At 40.3% G+C, this 19,485-nt stretch overlaps 3 protein-coding genes across 6 annotated transcripts; 1 reads left to right on the top strand and 2 right to left on the bottom strand.

Moving 5' to 3' along the window:
- Positions 1-733: 733 nt before the first annotated feature.
- On the bottom strand, positions 734-6,026 carry LOC122872912 (arf-GAP with dual PH domain-containing protein 2-like). Of its 3 annotated transcripts, none has more exons than XM_044189020.1 (11): positions 5,911-6,026; positions 4,363-4,493; positions 3,677-3,768; positions 3,308-3,396; positions 3,050-3,162; positions 2,785-2,931; positions 2,230-2,313; positions 2,067-2,129; positions 1,837-1,914; positions 1,465-1,693; positions 734-1,339 (listed from the first exon to the last, which is right to left on the bottom strand). In XM_044189020.1, the coding sequence occupies exons 3-11, from the start codon at positions 3,763-3,765 to the stop codon at positions 1,311-1,313; spliced, it is 921 nt and encodes a 306-aa protein (XP_044044955.1). In that variant the 5' UTR covers positions 3,766-3,768; positions 4,363-4,493; positions 5,911-6,026; the 3' UTR covers positions 734-1,310. The 3 variants fall into 3 exon arrangements, with proteins under 3 accessions (XP_044044955.1, XP_044044954.1, XP_044044953.1); XM_044189019.1 differs by lacking the exon at positions 5,911-6,026 and adding an exon at positions 5,060-5,342 and having other exon boundaries at positions 1,837-1,911; XM_044189018.1 differs by lacking the exon at positions 5,911-6,026 and adding an exon at positions 5,060-5,341.
- A 323-nt stretch (positions 6,027-6,349) lies between these two features.
- Positions 6,350-11,379, top strand: tefm (transcription elongation factor, mitochondrial). Its single transcript, XM_044189017.1, has 5 exons — positions 6,350-6,560; positions 8,297-8,781; positions 9,571-9,720; positions 10,245-10,423; positions 10,626-11,379. Exons 1-5 carry the CDS (start codon positions 6,512-6,514, stop codon positions 10,888-10,890), a joined length of 1,128 nt encoding a protein of 375 aa, XP_044044952.1. The 5' UTR covers positions 6,350-6,511; the 3' UTR covers positions 10,891-11,379.
- On the bottom strand, positions 11,335-19,269 carry atad5b (ATPase family AAA domain containing 5b). Of its 2 annotated transcripts, none has more exons than XM_044189008.1 (14): positions 17,196-19,269; positions 16,753-17,085; positions 16,555-16,651; positions 16,369-16,451; positions 16,047-16,195; positions 14,686-14,848; positions 14,176-14,450; positions 13,970-14,063; positions 13,827-13,891; positions 13,477-13,651; positions 13,258-13,382; positions 12,074-12,867; positions 11,681-11,839; positions 11,335-11,474 (listed from the first exon to the last, which is right to left on the bottom strand). In XM_044189008.1, exons 1-14 carry the CDS (start codon positions 17,779-17,781, stop codon positions 11,396-11,398), a joined length of 3,177 nt encoding a protein of 1,058 aa, XP_044044943.1. In that variant the 5' UTR covers positions 17,782-19,269; the 3' UTR covers positions 11,335-11,395. The 2 variants fall into 2 exon arrangements, with proteins under 2 accessions (XP_044044943.1, XP_044044944.1); XM_044189009.1 differs by having other exon boundaries at positions 16,753-17,082.
- Positions 19,270-19,485: the final 216 nt, after the last annotated feature.

Here is a 19,485-nt window from a genome sequence, read left to right as displayed (position 1 = left end):
CGTTACAATGGCATACAGCATGCTACAAAACAAGCCAAAAGAAGGAGGAGGAGGACATTAGAGGAGAAGAGAGAGAAAAAGAAACCACTAAATAAAAACAGAGATCAGACGAGGGTCAACCAAGCGCTAACCTCTGGGGCTGAAAAGTGAAGTCAATGCGGAAGTGCCTTAAATCTGCATTCTTTCTAATGGCCAGCAGGGGGCGACTCCACTGGTTGCAAAAAAAAGTCGATTGTATAGAAGTCTGTGAGAAAATGACCCTACTTCTCACTTGATATATTAACTCAGTAAACGGTTTCCTAATGAGTTTATGGTCTCAATCGCTAGTTTCAGGTCTTCTTCAATACAGCATGATGTTCATTTTGCAAATTATGGTCCACTTTACAGTAAAATAGATGAAGTGGCCGTGAACTTGTTTTTGGGTGCTGTCTCTGTTTTTGTCTAAGAACTTCGACCATTTCACAGTGTGTTTTCAGTTCATGAAAGTTAATTATAACATTTTGGTCGCCTAAAAATGTCTTGTTTACGTTTGTCTTGTTTTCATTTTCAATTAATTAATTTCTTTATTTCGTGAACCCTCCTTCCCTCCATTCTTTCTCCTAACGAACAAATTTCATGCCCAGAAATTTTCCTTGCTTTAATCCCTGACTACAGCAGACTGTACCTTTTCTTACTGAAGAGGAATATACATATATAGCTCTAAAAGTGGTAAAATATTAAAAGCAGGAATCAATTAATTGTGTATTCAGTTTATTAAAATTATGAAGAGCTTTCAGTGTTACAGAACTATATAGATAGCTAAAATGAAACAGTGTGTGAGAAAGATTGAAAGATGAAACTAATCTTTTCAAAATGTGCAAATTGAGTTAAAATACAAAATAACTACAAACAATAGCAAATTATACATACATTGTAGTCCTTATTTTAATGAATACAATCTTTGGTTCCAGTTTATTCATAATGTGTTGCAAATAATTATTTTATGTGGTGTCATTGTGGCAACAACAGTGGCAATAAATTCAAGAAATGCTGCTTCTGATGTGCATCGAAGTGTCACAGCTGTGACAGTAACTTCTCCAAGGTGTCACATTGTAATCACAGACACTGTAGTCTGTGCAAAGTGCTGATCATTTGTCAGCGGTGTCGAGCAGTCCTGCCAGTAAAAGAGAGAGTTTGTCTCCATTTCTCTAATCCCCCTAGACAGGTTCAGGAGCATCTTTTGAAAGTAAGGCTTTCAGTCTGTTATGTCCCAAAAGGATACTTATTGCATCCTGAACTCCTGCAAACCCGGGAAATGGGGAATGGTCCAGTCATTTCCCCCTTCTCAAGTTGGCTTCATCTATGTCCAAAAATGAAAGAGTTAGGAATGTGTATTCACATGACCATTAATTCATGTTTATGCCATCTGATAAACACGGGAAAGACATTAGCTGCACTGTATCAGGTGTAACAACAGTATCTTACTAGCGTAGTCCTCTGGGGTCATGGGTTGAGAGATGACCTTTCTGAAGGCCTCCACCCACTCCTTCTGCTCCTGCTCCTGCTCACACATAAACACAAACTCCCTGTCTGGAGTCTGCAGCGTGATGCCAAAGTGCCACCGGCCTCCCCTTGTGCTCCGGCCACTGCTCTCTGAAACGGAGTAGCTATGGCTCTCTGTGCCGATGAAGACAGCACCCCGCTCCGTAGCATCCTAACAGTGAAAAAAAACAGCACAGACATGCGCTTACAGACGAGCATGACTGTTATTAATTGCAAACACTGTGTATTGTTTCATATCAGGCTGATGCATTTGATTATCATACACTGTACACTGTGGTATTATCTGTTACTTACCAGTGGAGTTTTAAAATATAGAAGTTTTCTGTTGTTTGAGCACAGTGTGAACCACCTCTTCTTGAATGGCTCCCGCTGCTGAATACACACACACACAGACAAAGGGACATAGAGTCAGAGAGAGAGAGAGAGAAAGACAGAGAAAACAAGGAATCAAATTAATCTGTCACATATAATAAAGATAATTAAATCCAATTGATTTTTGTAATAAATTCAGATAGTTGACGGACCGTTGGGCCAGTTTTTTCCATGAACCCCTCCTTCAGGCAATGTGTTGTTATCTGAGGTATTAACTGTGCAAAGAAACATGGGTAACACTGTTAACTGAACAAAAGTTGCAGTTTAACACTTTAACAATCCATTGGAGCTAAATCTTTTGACAATTTGTCTCACATCATTATCTCGAAGAGTGGGATGTTTCTTCTGGAGGTACGCCAAGCGCGTTGCCCGAAAAGCATTGAACAAGGATACAATTACCTATAAGGCATCAGATATAGGAGAGCCTATCAGGAAGACTAATACATAAACTGCATCCATGCAAGAATACTGTCTGGACAGTTTCATACTTTGTAGGTAAAAAAAAATAGAGCGCTTCTTCTTGTTATCTCTTCATAGTCTCGATCATGTTAACGGTAAAATAAAATGCAAATGTGTGGAGATTTCCTGATGTGACTTTTTTTGGGTACCATTTTAAATATATATATATATATATATATATATATATATATATATATATATATATATATATATATATATATATATATATATATGCAGTATATGGGTGTGGTAACCATTTTTAAACATTTGAGAAGGTGTGAGTTTCAAAGAGACTCTATACATGCACTGATTTGGTGTCCATGCTACAGGTTTTGTATGCTGCATTTTCCAAGTCAAGACATGTATCTATCACAAGTGGAAATAAAATAGCACTATTGCACTTGAGCTCACCTGTCCATCCTCGTGATAAACAAAAAGATTTCTCATACGTTCATTGTGCAGGTAGGAGATCTGCAGACCGTGCGCATGACTTATCTTCTCTGGCTGGAAAACTGCATTCAGGTCCTTCATGGAGATGACAGCTTTGGGAACCTTGGACTTGATTTTAATGAGAGGGTTTAAAAAGTTTAGAAACAAAAAAGGTATTGGACTGTAACCCATGTATGCTCATAAAACATTGTAAACTGAATGATGATATGGCAAAAGAACTATTCACATCCTCTTTGATAAAGTATCTGAGGGTGAAGTCTTTCCGGGACAGCAGGAAGATCCTCTTGAGAAACTGCTTGTTGTCTTTGCCCTTCTTCCACAGCGTTGACTCGAACAGGTCTGGTTAGACACATCAAATAAAGTAAAAGATAGGAAATACAACTAAACGGCATCTCATGATCTGTATAGAAAACAAATGCAGAATTTTGAATATTTTGCTAATAGGAAGAATATTTTTATGTTAGTATAATGGCAGGATAATTACCTTTGCTATAAGCTTGCTGAAAGTAGTTGTTTTCTCCTGTGAATTCCCTTCTTTCATACTTTGCCCGGATCCACTGATCCTTAAGAACACTAAAAGCAAAGCAAAACACTCATTACCGTGTCCTTATGGACGAAACACAAGTTTTTAAGTAAATACCAGCCACTGAAAATGTGTAGACCTATCATGGATGAATGAGTCTGATTCATACTGTCTGTTGTAGTAGCTCCACCTTGGTACTCTTAGTGTTTGTTCCTCTTTCTGTACCTCTCCACTCCCATTCACTAAATGCACTATTGGTTGATTCTTCACTTTCCACCCCCACTGTGCTAATGAGGTGAATGGGTGGTGAATGTGTTGACAGTCACTCACACGCAGTCTTTTTGTTGTGGTCGGTAAAAGAAGGCCGGGACACACTTCTCATAAATGGCTTTGGCTGCTGAATTTCCCCTGTCCCGCATGAACTGCAACCACAGGATGTGAGATTTAAAAAAGTTATAACAAGACAATTAATATTCATTCACTTAAATTTGTGTTTGTAGATTCCTGTCTTACAGAGCAGGGCTACTCAATTTGCGAGACAACTGACTTAATAAAACTAAGTTAACCAAGACTCATGAGATTTTGAACAAAACATGTATCTGTGATGAGTATACTCTTCAGCAATTACATTTCTACCCAATAACAGAGCATTAACACGGTGGTCAGATTAGGTTTTCATAACTCAAAATTTAAGGTTTTGTCTGTCACATGCTCATACAATATGTGGCAGGGTGACTTGTTCTTATGCTAAAAAATAAATAAGAAAAGAGAGTGTGAAATCAAGTCTGATAAATAGAATAAGAGGAACAATAAGAATTAGAAAAAGAAACAAAAAAATTCAAATTCAAAGATAAAAATATATAAATATGTATCTACCTATTAATATACCTATTAATATTGTCCCAGTGTTAAGTGGACGGTGCAAATTTTCAATATATAAAAATGTAAAGTGAATAAATAATCAATACATGTTATTAGTTATCCATATAAAATGAATATAAACTACAAACCTATACCTCTACTAGTGAATCATCCCAGAGATCAAGACGTATGGATTTCACTCTGCTGACATCAGGCAAATTACGATGCAGCCCTGAGCAGTTCAGGCACACAAAGATACCAAGAGTGTAGGAGGCCCAGTCAGGTTCTGTGAGCAAAAAACATATCACAACGTTTACACTGTAAGAAGGAACTAAATACTGTACAAACTCTAGAGCTGTGTGAGCAGCAAATACAGACCACAATACAATAAAGTCAAAGTGACAATAACAGTTAAGTTTGTAGGCTAATGTGCTCTACAAATCAGAGGGTAAACTGAACAGTGAATTGAATTCATGTATTTAATTTCTTTCTCAGACACACACTCAACTGTCAACTGTGTGTTGGGAGTTATAGGAGGAACAATGAGGTCATACCGCAGAATATACAGCAGCCACCACTTCCCCTTATGAAAGTTTATTATAAAACATGACTTGGCTATAACATGTTATTTTGGAGATAGTTCTGTTAACAAACAATGTCACGTATCCTGGTGGCGCAGGTTACTGTTTACCATTCTTTAAACTTTAATGAAGAAAACTTCATTCACACAGAAATCAGGTATAATGGTCTTTGACTAAACATGTATTGTTGGAAATCAGTCAAACTATGTCGATGTTGATATCATATCAAAATGAATATATTGTGGTCATGAATCTTTGTCAGTGTACTCACCAGGAGCTCCACAGTCAGCACACACGTTGTTACCTGGCTGTCGCACCAAATCGAACAGGATTTTGTTATTTCTTTCCAGACTGGCCATATGTGAAGGTAGTTTGCTTCTGTCAGATTGACAGTTGAGTACCAGCAAAAGAGCTACTAGGTATCAACTCCATATTGACTCTATGCATAAAATGGTACAGAGCTATTCTGCTCTGTAGCAGGAGAAAAACAAAATTTCTTCTCACTGGTCAGCAGCCCAGCATTTCCTCTTACCAGCACAGCATCATGAAGTTTATTGTTCTACACACAAACGCAGAGGTCCAGAAATAACCGAGAAAGGAAGTGAAATAGACGTCACCATGTAACAGGGTGATTGACTTACAGTATCATAGTGATAGACTTGTATGTAGCTCATAGAAAACTGTGAGTTTGACTGGTGTGGGCGAGGTGTTATCATGTTAGAAGAGGTACTCTGTAAATATCTGAAATAACGTTTTTCTTATTTAAGCATATTTTGCAATTAATTAAAATGCAGGGTATACATAACAAAGACATCTCTTTATTATAGGAGACTTTGTAGATAAATACATTGAAACATTTTAATACCACTCTTTGCAACCTGAAACAAATTTCTAGTTCATCATGTAAAATAAAATGTGTAGATTTATTTAAGGATGTGAAGTTTTAAAGGTTCTACACATTTTTGGTAAATCCACGCAGGTTTTTTCACTTCTTATGCCTGATTAGACCTCTTCTCATGACTGTGGGTGTGTACTGACTGTGTTTGACTGACTCTCCTGTAAATCTTTTCGTTTGTTTGTTTGTTTTGGCACTTGTTAGGGCAGGTAAAATTATACCCTTACCTTTTGTAATAGTGGCTATACAGATTTGGATGACCTCGTGTAATTCCTAGCAGAGCTCCATTCAACTTTAACCTGAGCAGAGGTCTAATCAGCCAGACTAAATGAAAACACCTGTGTGTGTGTGTGTGTGTGTGCTATATTTATGTAGCGTTCTTGAGTAAATACAGTATATTTACTTATTCCACCACTGGTAGTGTGTGCTGTTGAATTGTATTGAACAATACAAAGAGGTGTTTCTAATATTTTGTCTACCCTCACTAATATAAATGGGGTAAACATAAACAAATATCTATAGCGATAAATGCAGCTCAGTAATCAACACCATATGAATTAATCCAATGACTACACACACTACCATACAGTGAGTGGCGGTGCACACCTTTAACGACGGTTCGCAACCCGCCAGTAACACAAGAAGAAGAAGAAGAAAAGAAGAAGAAGAAGAAGAAGAAGAAAAAAAAAAAAAAAAATCCGGAACCAAACGAAGTGGTGTTGTGGTGCCACGCCGGCGGTTGAAAGCCGTTGGACAACAACCGAAAGGGCAAAGTTGTTCAACCTGCATGATGTTGTAGCTAAAACAAGCGATTATTTATTTAAATTGATGACGATGTGGTTCGCCAGGCGATTTCTGTCGTTGGTCGCTCAGAGAAGTAGGTTTTTGTAGTTAAATTATTTGTCTTTTACTTCTTGTTTGCATACATTTGAATTCGCAGGCTAGCAATGTTAAGCTAATGTAACTTACTGTAGCTAGTTTAATTGCTAACTAACTTAACTGTTACAGGTTATATTAGTATTCCCATGGTTTTATTTGTTTAATACATGTTTGAGCCTGACATCTACAGTAGATCGAAAGTGGCTGGTGGTATGCCACTACTGGTTCAGCGGCATATGCCGATCCCTAGAGTGAGACGGTGTGGTCCCTCATTCGTCCAGGAGTGTTCTATCGTAGAAATTAATTAATTAATTAATTAATTAATTAGGTCAGTTTCAGGTGAAACTATTTATTAACAGATACTCAGGTAGATTCCTTCCTGAGGGCAGGGCTTATGTAACATAGAGTAGCTTAAATTTCTAGTTCCCGTCCCATTTTTTCACAATTGAGAATGACTTCCGGATGGGAGCCGAAACGTCTTGATTCTGAAAACAGTGTCCAGATGACTACGACTGAAACCTTTTCTACGATCCCTAGAGTGGTATGCCGCTCGTGTTCCACCGGCACACACCGTTTCTTTTTCTTTAGTTATAACAGTGTACAAACAAACAATCGGTCATACCAGTTCATTTAACAAAAAAAAAGAAGACAAATAATAGCTTCATCAAAAAGTGATATAATACAAAAGGAAATTAAGAATAATTTTGGTGACAGACTTCTTAAGACAAACATCTCTGAGTAAATTTTAACTACTGGCATGCATTTCTTATTTGTTACATATTTAAGAGACTCAAAATAACATTACATTTCAATTAGAAACAACTTAAAAGATGGGGTTGAATTAACCAATTTTGCTTTATAATTTCCCTAATAAAATGAAAAAGTTACCAGTCGTGCATAAACTATTTTTTGTGTAATATTTTCAGATGTATTTCTCTAATTGTTTTTGAGGCAGAATCTAAAAGGAACAAGCCATGCCTTGCGCCAGTTAATGTCTGTAAAATGAGATTTCCAAAAAAATTTCCCACATGGTGTTATTATTTCAATATTGTGGAGACATTTTCTAATATGTCTGTTGGTGTATCAGTTGCTCATGATATCAGTATCATTTATATAAAAAGTGCATACAAATCTGGGAAACTATAGTTGCTTTTTATAGCTTTTCATTAATTTTAATATACCATTGGGTATGGAAGTGATTACAAAGCTAAATTCTTTGATCTTGATAGGGAATGTTTTCTCTTTAAGAAAAGCCTCATAGTTAAGTAGTTAACTATTAGAATCAAATAAGTCCTTTAAGAAGATGATGTTTCTGTCAACCCAAATTTGTAAATAAAGTGACCTGTTCCTTTTAGCAATACATTCATTGTTCTATAATATAGACGAGAAGTTATGCCAATAACACAGTTTCCACGCCATAAGAGCTTGTAGATAGAATTTGGATAGTTTTACCGGTAACTTTGCAATACTATAATTACAAGTCAATAAAAAATTAAGACCACCTACTTTATCGAATATGTTTTGTGGAATGAAATACCATAATAAGTTAGGTGCTTTTAAACGTTCTTTTTACCTTAAAAGGTATTATTCTAGTCGAAGTCCAATAATTCAATGCCTCAACATTTCATCTAACGTTATTTGTCACTTGTTGTGGAGACTCCAAGTTGTAGGTTTTGTTCTTTCTAAACACGGGCTGATTTGACTAGTCAGCTCCCTCTTGTATTTCTTCTGCAGATCAGTATGCTGGACAGTCTGGTTTATTCCGTCGCCCTCAGCACTGCTCCCTCCCTGAGCTGGAGCTGCGGTATCTCCAGTGCACATGTTGCTGGCGGAGCCGGGTTCCCGTGGCAGGCTTTGAGACCCTGGACGCCACCTTCTCTTCCACTTCTCAGCCCTGCAAAGAGGACGGCAGATCTCTGGATGCGTGCTACACCTCCGAGCAAAGAGACACCATCCTCCAGCTGCTCAACAATGCCACGTCGTCAGAGCTGGCCGGCGTTAAGCTCCTGAGAGGCCGCAAATCGCTCAACATTGTGGAGTACAGGACTAAAAATGGACCCTTTAAAACTCTAGAGAGCGTGGTGAACGTACCGCTGCTGAAGCACAAAAGTGCGGTCACTGTCTTCAACTCCATTCTCAACCCGGTTAAGAAGGAGAGGAAAGTGAGGATTCAGTTGGCCAAGTTTATCAGGCCAGAGGTTGACAGGTCCTGGCTGGAGGTGAGGTTCTGATCCTGTGTATGTGTTTATTGGTCAGAACTCCCACATTTCCACACACCCCTGCCCTTGTCTTTATATGACACAAAAGCTTATCGTAGAGCCAGTGTTATAAACATGAATTTAAGCGGGGTGGCAGAGGAGAGACTTTTTTTGTCTTGGGGACATGGGTTCAAAGCATCCACCCTGTTTGAGGATGACAGGGAATGCCTGATAAGCTTCACATTGCTGCTCTGGTCTGTTACATTTAGGTTATACAAGGCTTAGACTGGGAGATTGGGTCTGTTTGAGATGCTTGTACTCTTAGAATTTAGAAATGATGCAGCAGAGACATCCAGACCTAAAGGTCCAAAAATGCTGCATCCTACATTTCCCACAATCAGTAGCATCTTTTGTTACACCCTTGTTGCCACACCCATGGCTTTCAAAATCTACGCCCCATGTTTGTAACGCAGGGTTAGTGTTAAAGATTTGTTGTCCCCAAGCCAAGATTACTCATCTAATGTTAACTTTCTTATCAAAGCTCACCACAAACCACAGAAGATATTACACAACTGTGTGGTACTCACTGTGACTAATAAATTGACCTTATATGTAAAATAAGTGGAGTGTAGGGCAAGATGGTCCCCACTCCTGTTGGATAGCTGGCCCTGACCCTTGACTTCCCTGTGATAGATCCCCCCTGTTCATCTAATCTCATTTCAGTTGTCAAATAAAAATGTTAAATGTAAAAAGAGAAAGCAGGATAGTTCACTATGACCACCTGTCATGATTATGTATTTGTTCACTCAGGAAGCCAGTTCTATTGTGTCGCTAGTATGTGGGACTAATAAAATCGCCTGGACTCATGTGAACCGTGGGATGACAGTACTGGACTGGCAACAGCTGGAATGTCCAAATTTCTTGAGGGGAACATACATGGCTTCTGCTTACTTGAATGATGTGAGTATGACCACCAGAGTCCATGTTGTTATTTAAATTTCACACAGTGACTAGTTGGGTGAGTCTTTGTAGAGAAACTATATAACAGCCATTGTCCTTGATGTTTAACTTATTAACATGTGGGCAGAACTAGGGCTGCAGCTAACGATTATTTTCATTATCGATTAATCGATTAGTTGTTTGGTCCGTAAAATGTCAGAAAACGGTGAAAAATGTTGTACACTGTTTCCCAAAGCCCAAGGTGAAGTCCTCAAACGTCTTGTTTTGTCCACAACCCAAAGATATTCAGTTTACTGTCAGAGGACTAAAGAAACCTTTAAATATTCACATTGAGAGGCTGAAATCAGAGAATCTGGACATTTTGTCTTAAAACTCAAAACGATTAATCGATAATCAAAATAGGTGGCGATTAATTTAATATTTGACTAATCGATTAAAAGACGCAGTTCTAGGTGAAACTCATGCTACGGAATCTAAACCCATATACAATTGCACAATTTGTCATTTTTCTTTTCTGCCATTAGGTCGCTGCAGTTGTGGCACTCCTCCCGCCAGCTGACTTCTACATAGTAGAGAAATCCTCCATCTCAGTCCAGAACACGGCTCTGTTCCCTGTTATGGCCCACATGAGGACTGTGGAGGCCATGCTGTTCGCTTTGCTTGAGCCAAAAATCTCACCACCTGAGTCCAACATTCCTCCCAGGTTGGAAAAAGGGATTTCATATCAATAATGACTTTTCAACTATGAAAGGCACAAAAATACTGTACAAACACACGACATTCATTTTGAGATGTGCTTGGCCTTTGACTTTTTTTTTTGTGGCAACTGTTTGAAGAATTGTTGAAGTCGGTTCATGAAGTGAACTGTCACAATTTCCCTCCTTCATTTCTTCCTTCCTTTGCAGAGTTTTGAACATGATGCGTACTGCTGTGGGACGCCACTTTGGACTCATGGTGGGCGAGTCACGGACCAGCGGGGCACAGACAGTGCGACAGCTGATGACTGAGTCGGTGACACAGAAGCTTCCAAGGATAAACTTCCCCCCAGAGCTGCTGGTGAGGTACAGGAATTCTTTCCAAATGGGGAGCAGAAGAGGAGGGGAGGAACTCTGCGACGCCCTGCTTCAGGCTGTGGCTTTTTACGAGCTGCTCAGTGAATCTTCCAGTTAGCCAACACATGGACCGATCTCATGCTCCGGCCGTGCTCTACATCCACTAAAACAAACCTCCTGAGTGACACTCTAAGCCTTTTTGGATGTTTACCTCTTGAACAGATTTGGTGGTGGTACATTTAAAGTATTGAATATTATTACTGTTACTTAAAACACTTGAATACTTAATAAGCTGTCTGCCATCTTCCTGCTGTCTGAGGATTTTCACTCCTGTTGGTTTGTGTTAAAAAGGTTTGATGGATTATGAAATAAAGAATAAAAAACACAGCACTGATCTCACCAGCAAACCCACATCAGTAACTGAACAAAGTGCTTTACATAATTTACAAAAATAGATTTTTTTTTATTTACTTTTCATGGTTGCATGTACATGTAAATAAAACATGATTTCTCATCTCAACTGCATTAAATGCATTTGACAGTATTTATGTGGAGACAGTATTCAGGTAAAATGAATGCACATAAAAATAAATATTGACTGGAGTAAGGTGAGGTTCTTTTCTCTACGAGAAATCTTCTGCCAGAACTTGAATAGTTGACTTTGAGAGACCCAGGTGTAATCTGCTGAGGTTGTTCAGACACCTGATGTGGGGGATAAAACATTTGTAATGCAAGTATTATTTTTACTTACAAAAATGTAATACTTGGAATTATAATTATTTTGTCCAACAATGATTCAAATGGAAGACTTAACTGATTAACAACATTAGTTGGCTCGGATCTAACAAAGACAAATGGTAATTCAGGAGGAGTGAAATGAAATTAAATCTGTATTGGGTCCGGCTCACCTGACTGGCTCCTCTTTCTGTTGCTGTTGTTTCTGAAAGCGGCAGATGAAGCGGAGAACCGGCGTGTAGTCGACACTGACAGCTTGCCTGTTCCCCAGCAGGCTGAAAGATTCAATGCCAAGCACCGTCCTGCTCAGCTCGTACCTCCTTTGGGACACACTGGAGGGAACAGGTACGAGTAGTAGTGGTACAAGGTACAATGAAAAACAGACCCCCGCCCCCCCTGCTTTATAACGATGTGTACAATGCCATGGGCCTTGAGTGTCCTTTTCTGGACTCCAGAAAATTAACGTAAGCCATTAAGGTTTTTGAAAATGAATGGATGGAAAATACTTAATTAAAAACAGCACCACCATTAAAATGCATCCAGACTGAATTGAAGAATAGACTCACCTTGGTGCACACAGGGGTTGAAAACTAAAGCTGAGACTCTGTCTTTTGGAAGAGGCGGGTAGCGTTAGTCTCTCCACCAGCCTTCCCCACCTTGTGTCTGCCAGTTCCTGTCGGTATTTTTGGGCTTCAGTGCACGCCTCAGACACCCGCCAACAGCACCTGTGACACCCCAAGCCCTCAACGGCAGCCTGAATATCCAACAGCCTCTCCTGGCTCCTACTCCTGCCCTCCTCCTCGCTCATCTCATCCAACAAGCCATCCTTTATCTCAGCTCCTGTCCAGACAAACGCCTCAGGTCTGCATGAGCCTGAAACAAGCGGTTCTGCAGCTGGCATTGTGGCATCAAGGTATGACATGAGGTCAAAGAAGTCGGTCAAGGCATCTAAACAGTCGGTTGCCACTTTGGCTGCGTTTTGTTCAGTCTTGTCTCTCGAACTAGGGGCTCTTGAACTCTTTGACGGTAATGGAGTTTGCGTCAAACTGGAAGATGACGTGGCGTCATGTTTCCTTCTGCTAAGCCTGGAGTTATTCCTAACAGATTTGCTGTTGGTGGCTGACGCCTTTGGACTGACATTTCCATCCAGCTGCTGGATGTGAAGGTCAGTGTCAGAGGGCGTCAGCTCACTTTGCAGCCCAGAACAAGTCCCCCTGTCCATGAAGGGGACTGAAGTTCCCTTGGCCCCGATGGGTAGAAGGAGCTCCAGGTTGGAGTACAGAAGAGGCACACCTCCTCTCCAGCTCTCAGCTAGCAGTCTCAGGAGCTTGTTCACGTCTATTTCAGACCAGTACTGACACTGAAGAATTAAAGAAAGAAAGGTAACACTTTATTTGGAGAGTCCACCTACATATAGGTTATAGAGTATTTGTAACATTTCAACTGTTTCGCTGTTATCTGTAGATGTTTAACAGATTGTCAATACGGTATATGTGACAATTCATGAACATACCCTAACTGAGATGTTTTTTGTGCCTAAACCTAACCAAACCTTTATTTGTGAAACAGCTGAATTGTTAAATCTCTACAAATAAGCTGTTGAAATATTACAAATATTCTATAAACTATCTGTAGGCAGACTATCCAAGTGAAGTGTACCCAAAAGAAAATATTGACAGATAAAGTTTACTTTTCTTTGGAAAAAAGCTTATGAAGTTCCTATACACTAGGTGAAGATATCAATACTTGCCTTTAGAAGGTTAAGCAGTTGATTTGGGGTCACAGGGTGGAGACCCAGCATGCTAGCAGTGCAGCCTGTGTCACATTGAGGACACTGGGAATCTATATTGTCTCCTCTTTCAGTAACACTTGAGTCTAGATAAGGAAATTGACAACATTCCTGCAAATCTGTGCTGGCATTGAACGTTTTTGGTAACAAAATTCTTGTTGATAAGGGAGTTTGCCTTACGCTGTACACGAGTAGGCTCCTTAGGCAAGCCACCACTCTGCACCCAGAGCTGCAGCTGCAGCAAGCAGCGCCTGATGTCACCTCTGGACAGTCTGAGGAGGCTGCTAACGTCGTCCAACTCCAGTCGCACATTCTCAGCCAGACCCAACAGCTGCAGGTAGCTACAGACATTGATCTTGGAATAAAGGAAGTAAGTTTATACAGGGCCATTCTTGCTCATATTTGCTCTAATGATTCTGCATGTGTGGGGAGCAGAAGGTTTTTTTTGTCAAGAAAAGTGTGAGCTACTTCAAGAAACATGTAGGCATTTCTCACTGAAGTTGTACAGGGGTTGAGCGATAAAAACTTACCGCTGATGGGGTTTTGAAAATCACTTCCTCCAAGCTGCAGTTGAATCTTTCTCTGAATGAGGGATCTAAGGAAGTCATTTATTTAGTATAACAGTTTGACCTCAAATCTATTCTATTTAAAATTACACAGTGTGTGCATTTACCATTGGTGGTCAGAATGACTGGTCTTTTAGTGGTTGACATGAAAGTCTTGATGGCTGCGAGGAAACCAACATCATCATCAAATATGACATCAACCTATGGGAGCAGACAGTGGCAAATGGATCAGCCCAGACCAAACACGAGTTATGTGCGGTCTCATAGCCATTAAATTATATGTCTTACAGACTGGGATTGCCAAATGGTTTACCTCTTCAAACAGAATGAGTGATGTGGCTGTCTTTTTGTTCGGTGGCACTGTTTGATCACAGCCTGGTGATGATTTGCCGGATTTCTTGCTGTCTGGTTTTTCAGATGGCGACAGGCCACAGAAGTGAAAGTGATCTGCTTTGGCCTTTATCTTGAAGTAGTTGGCCAAAGTGACTGTGGCTGGGTTAGCTTTTCCTTTGCGACTGGAGTGGCCAAAGTTCTGTGCCACTCTCTTTTTTGAGGTAGAGGTGACATTTTTCGGAGGCACTGTTTTTCCTGTTAAAGAAAAAAACACAAAGGCCTGTAAAATATGTTAATATGACACTGAGGCCTCCATTACTGTCTACAGATGTGTGTTTAAACACTACATAAACCTGACAACATTAGGTTTTTCACAAAACAATCTTCAATGTTGCAAGCTTGTCTAAGTAAGCAAGTTATTAAGTAAGAGACTTTGTATGATATATATATATATACATTATATTTTTGTATGCGTCTTCATATGTCCTACCAGGTAAAGTCTCAGATTTAGGAGTGCAGCTGTAATTGTTGAAGTAAGCTGGTTTCAGTGGGTCCTTCCCTGACATCTCCACTAAGTGGGACTGGGTAGCCTCCTTCAGCTGGGACAGCACATGGCAGCCACTCCGCTGTGAGGAGCAGTTCACCTCAAATACCTTTGATTGAAAAGGAAAAGGAAAAAAAAAAAGGATAATTCCTCTTACTGAAGTGTGATGTCCAGATGATGCTGTGAAAACAGTCTAGAACCTGGTGAAACTCATAATTTAGCCCTCTGGTGGGGGCCAAAAATTTCAACATTTGCCATGTAATCCATTTTGACAATCAATTTCAAATTTGCCCTTTTGACTGGCTTTCATTTAGAATCAGCAGTGTCTTAATCGTTGATTTTTGTGACTACTGCCAAATGGCCACACAATGTACGTCAAATTCTTGATATTCTCTGAGGCCAAAGAGTCACATAAAAGTGTCAGGAGGCATCATTTCAGTGAGCAACAGAGCTGTGTAAAAGCTGCTATATATATATATATATACACACACACACACTTAACGAACACAGATGGAAATATAACTAACCTGCTCAGCTGTGAGTAACATATTTCTGTGTAGAACAGAAAACATGTATCCTCAGAGGCCAGAATGTTATGGAGAAAGAGATGGCAGTAAAGAAGGATGGCAGATTGAGTACCAAACAAAACAATGGTTTTGTCTCACACAGTTAGGCCCCATTTAGGTATTGTTCTAATCTACAGCTGGAGCTTACAAAAAGAAGAAAATTCATAATGCCCCCGGATAAACCAGATATCTGAGACGTCTGAAATCATGAATGTATGGACCATGAAATTACTAAAAGCATACAGCCATATGGCATATTGTTTATTTAATTTATCATTTTGTCAAGTGGTTGGTGGTGTAGACACTGACGCCAACACTGATGAATACATTTGGACTGCATGTAGAAGAAGTCTTGCTGCTGAAAGTTACATGTTTTTCAAATAGCTTTTAATGACACTGTCTAATACATTGTTTGTATAACTTAAATTATTTTTAGCTAGGCTATCTGTGAGTATCTGAGTGAGCTATAGGTTAGGGTCATATGAGGTGTTTTAATGATGCAGTTTGTATGGCCAATAATAAACTGGTTATATGCTGGAAGCGCTTAACCCTTTTCAAATGTTTTATATTCCTCTAAGGCATCTTTCAAGGCATAATTTGGATTAGATTTGACATGTATTCATGTTTGCCAAGAATCAATGTTTGGTGGAAATGATGAGTAATTTCACATTTTACTATGGATGCAGATTATCTGCCTTTGGCAACATGGATTCAAAGATACTGGTCCAGTTTGATTCCAACCTTGAAGCCAAGCTCCTGAGAGCAGGCATACACCGAGGCGGTCTTGCCCACACCTGGAGGTCCTGTAATCAGCATGGCATTACACAGTGGCTCCTCTGTGTCGTCCTCAGCCCCAGCCTCACCCTGGAAGTCTCCACAGTCCCATGAGTCTGCACAGGAGGACAGTTATTAGTTTTCCGACCAAAAATCCCAAGCAGGCAAAGTGACAAATATTTGGTCATGGTCATGGGCGTGGCTCATTAGAAAACCACATTCAAAATTTCACCCTGAGCTGATATACAAGAGCAAACGTTAAGTGTGACAATGAAATGCCAGCTCATACCATTGCGGTTGTCTTCTTGTTTCCTTTCCTCCATTTTTCTCCTCCCGTCACAGTCGGCTCTTAGTTTCCATTTCTTCAACCAACTTCATTCCAGAGAAAAAACGACAATAAAAAGGTTTGGCTCACACTGATTTCAAGTCCAATATATCAGTGAAAGGCCGAGGGAGCTACTTATATAAAACTCACCGTTTCAGTTTTTTCACAGAGGCAGAGTTGCCAATGACTTCACTTGAATGCTGAGGACTGTATTTGTCTGTCCAGAGAACATCCTCAAAACTGGAATCTAGAAAGGGGGAAAAAAACGTCAATTTCCTGCAATTTTAAGGGACATAAAACATATCATAGGTATAAAAAAAATAATAATTCAGCATATGACAAGTTTACCTCTTTGGAGAATGTCAGACGTTTTGAGTAACTGGCAGTAAGATTCTGTGTGATTCATCAATCCAGAGTACGGCTCACAGTTGTTCACCAGGCCTGCTGGGCTCCCACTTTGCTGCCTCAGTCTGTGAGTGCGACTTAGCTTGTTGCTTCTGGGCTGCTTCTTGACCGTCTGGCTAGTACTTTCCTGGACATGCTGTACTGACATGTGACTGTGACCCATACCAACGGCACCTTCTGCAGTGAGACTAGACCTCAGACGTTTGGGCACCCTCTCAGGGCTTTCATTTCCCCGTTTCCTCTTCTCTTTTAAGTGGTTCTGTAGGGAGTTTTCTGCTTTGGAAAGGAGAGAGAGACGTAACTGGTCATGGCAGCACAAGTTCAGTTGGATGGCTAATTAAAATGATGCACATTCAGAATAATAAAAGACTGTTGTTCAGTTTCACCTGTGGATCCAAAATCCTGCAGCCTTTTACTCGCTTTCTTCTGCAAAGTGCTGAACACTGTTCGGGCTGGAAATGCTGGGTTAGATGTTTGGATTTGTTCCAGACAGCAGTGCAGAGCTGAGGGTGACAACTGTCCTCCCCAGGACCCCTTTCTCTCTTTCAGGTGAGAAACTGTTGATAACCGCTGCTTACTTTTCACCAGTTGCACATCTTCAATCTGAGGAGGGGGCACTGATTCCTGCAGCTTGTCTACAGGCTGATCCAGCTTCCTATCACTGCTCGGTTTACTCTTACTGTGCCGTTTTGTATACATGAAAATTGGGGCAATTTTAATGTCTTTTGCGCAAAAAGTCTTCCTCTGCTCCTGAAGTGGTTGAACTTTTCTGGAGGAGAAGCCTGCAGCAGCAACATCTGAACCAGATGTGTCTCTTGCTGCCTGCGAGGCTGAATCTGTTTGTGATGTTTCATCATTGGAGCAGCTCGACTCTGATAACACTAACGTTATCACCTCGGCGGCTCGCGGGCGGTCTTTGCTTGGGCACGAAGCATCTTTACATGTCTTGTTCCGTTTGAGTTTGTTTCGCATCGTAAAGGACTTCAATTTTAAAGACTTTCCGGTGGCATTTTGGCTTTGGCGCTTGCTTGGCGGTCATGCGTGATGCGGCGGTTAATGTCAATATGTGCGACGTTAACTTTAGGCAAAAGTGTCCATTTTCTTTTACACCGACCACGCTAGCTAAGCGTGTATTTGATCTAAATTCATTAAAGTTTAAAAGGTAAACGCTACAAATAAATACACCAAACCTCTGAACACTAACGGTTCATGTTGCGTCGATCTAGAATGACGTTTAAAACGAGCGCGAGAAGTTTAGTGAAGCCAAAGATCGTGTATGCACAGACAAGTTGCACGGATGCTCTTGTACAGTTCAGTAAGTGAAGCGAACTGATTCAGATAAGTCGTTGTAAGCTACACATCACACAAGCCTAAACGTTGTTTATACACTCTGACGGCATAAATTAACTTTAAAGGTTGGGGAGGACATATTTTCCTCTAAAACCATAACTCCAACACTTTTTTTATTCCCCCAAAATGAAGTGCGGAGTGGCAGCTCTTGCTGTTGTTACCTGGTTTATACAGTCTATGGTTGTTACCTGCTTTTGTGCGTCTTTTTTGAACGTGTGTTTTGCTGGTTTTGCAGTCGTAACTAAAGGAAAACAGCTCGTCACAATGTCTAAAATGCACTATATTGAGGGAGTACGTTAATACGCGTCTATTAGTGGCTGCAACAGAGATATGTGGGGGTTCTGAAAGCGCTATCACGGAATATGAGGAGCAGTTGACCCGCTGCAAACAGGGGGACCATCAGCGTAAGGTGTTGGACAGGGTCCTGAAGGAAAGGTCCTACAGTGTAGGATTGTAGATGTCTTGTTGTCTACGTCTACCAAATAAGCAGCGTCCCTTGAAACGTACACTGCTTATTTGGTAGAATAATAGTCATGAGACACCTTAAAAAGAAGTCAAACTAGGTGTGTGACACCAACAATGGTGAACATGTTCTCTTGACTGTCCACAGGTCCTTCCTATGAACCAGGGGCCTCTGTCAGTGAAGACATGTCCCCCCTTTGTCACACAGAGATCCAGCCTAGACCTAGATGACATGTTGCTCTCCCACATTAAAGATGAACCTATATGATCTGCCTTGAAAGCAAACAGCTTAAAGCACAGGACATTGAATTTTATGGTCTGTTCGCTGCCACTACTTGACCAGTCGGTGTGAAGGAAGTTTGTTCAACATAGCCAAACTGTGGATGATGGAAATCGGAAATCTGAGACATATGGCTATGGAGGGTCAGACCAGGCCAGCAACCACCAGGACTCTCAATTTACTGCTGCCAGGAGGAAAATGAAAGGAACAGCAGGGGTACCTTTGTTCAAGAGGGCAGACAACCCCAGTCAAGTTTTATTATAGTACCAACTGTGTCCACAGAGCAAGAAGACCTCAACCAAGAATCACCTGAGGAGAGAGATGCTGACAATGTAGAAAATATTAACATCCAAAGAAGAAAGAAAAGAACAAGGAATGTTGAAAGGTGGAAGGGGAATAAACACAAAAGACTAAAGAGTTTTGGCCAGAATTATATCAAATGAAAATGTTTTGTTACCAGGAAGAAAACAAAGGGAAACAAACTGCTTCATGTTGCTGCAGATGCAGTGTAACTTCCCCCAATTCAATTTAACATGCAATTCATATTCAGTGTTGCCTTACATGAACATTATAAAAACAAGGCT

Source organism: Siniperca chuatsi, linkage group LG3, assembly GCF_020085105.1.
Source record: "Siniperca chuatsi isolate FFG_IHB_CAS linkage group LG3, ASM2008510v1, whole genome shotgun sequence".
In the NCBI taxonomy this organism is placed as follows: Eukaryota; Metazoa; Chordata; class Actinopteri; order Centrarchiformes; family Sinipercidae; genus Siniperca; species Siniperca chuatsi.
The sequence above is the reverse complement of the archived record's forward strand: the minus strand, read 5'-3'. Positions and strand labels throughout refer to the sequence as shown.

Excerpts from the sequence above, each read along its gene's own strand:
- tefm (XM_044189017.1), top strand. The coding sequence starts at position 6,512 with ATGACGATGTGGTTCGCCAGGCGATTTCTGTCGTTGGTCGCTCAGAGA. Across the intron at positions 6,561-8,296 it reads GTCGTTGGTCGCTCAGAGAA|ATCAGTATGCTGGACAGTCT; the intron begins GTAGGTTTTTGT and ends TTTCTTCTGCAG. Across the intron at positions 10,424-10,625 it reads GAGTCCAACATTCCTCCCAG|AGTTTTGAACATGATGCGTA; the intron begins GTTGGAAAAAGG and ends CTTCCTTTGCAG.
- atad5b (XM_044189008.1), bottom strand. The coding sequence starts at position 17,781 with ATGCGAAACAAACTCAAACGGAACAAGACATGTAAAGATGCTTCGTGC. Across the intron at positions 13,892-13,969 it reads AGTCATTCTGACCACCAATG|ATCCCTCATTCAGAGAAAGA; the intron begins GTAAATGCACAC and ends TGACTTCCTTAG. Across the intron at positions 13,652-13,826 it reads TTTTCAAAACCCCATCAGCG|ATCAATGTCTGTAGCTACCT; the intron begins GTAAGTTTTTAT and ends CTTTATTCCAAG.
- LOC122872912 (XM_044189018.1), bottom strand. The coding sequence starts at position 5,147 with ATGGCCAGTCTGGAAAGAAATAACAAAATCCTGTTCGATTTGGTGCGA. Across the intron at positions 1,915-2,066 it reads TGGAAAAAACTGGCCCAACG|CAGCGGGAGCCATTCAAGAA; the intron begins GTCCGTCAACTA and ends GTGTGTATTCAG. Across the intron at positions 1,694-1,836 it reads TATATTTTAAAACTCCACTG|GATGCTACGGAGCGGGGTGC; the intron begins GTAAGTAACAGA and ends TTTCACTGTTAG.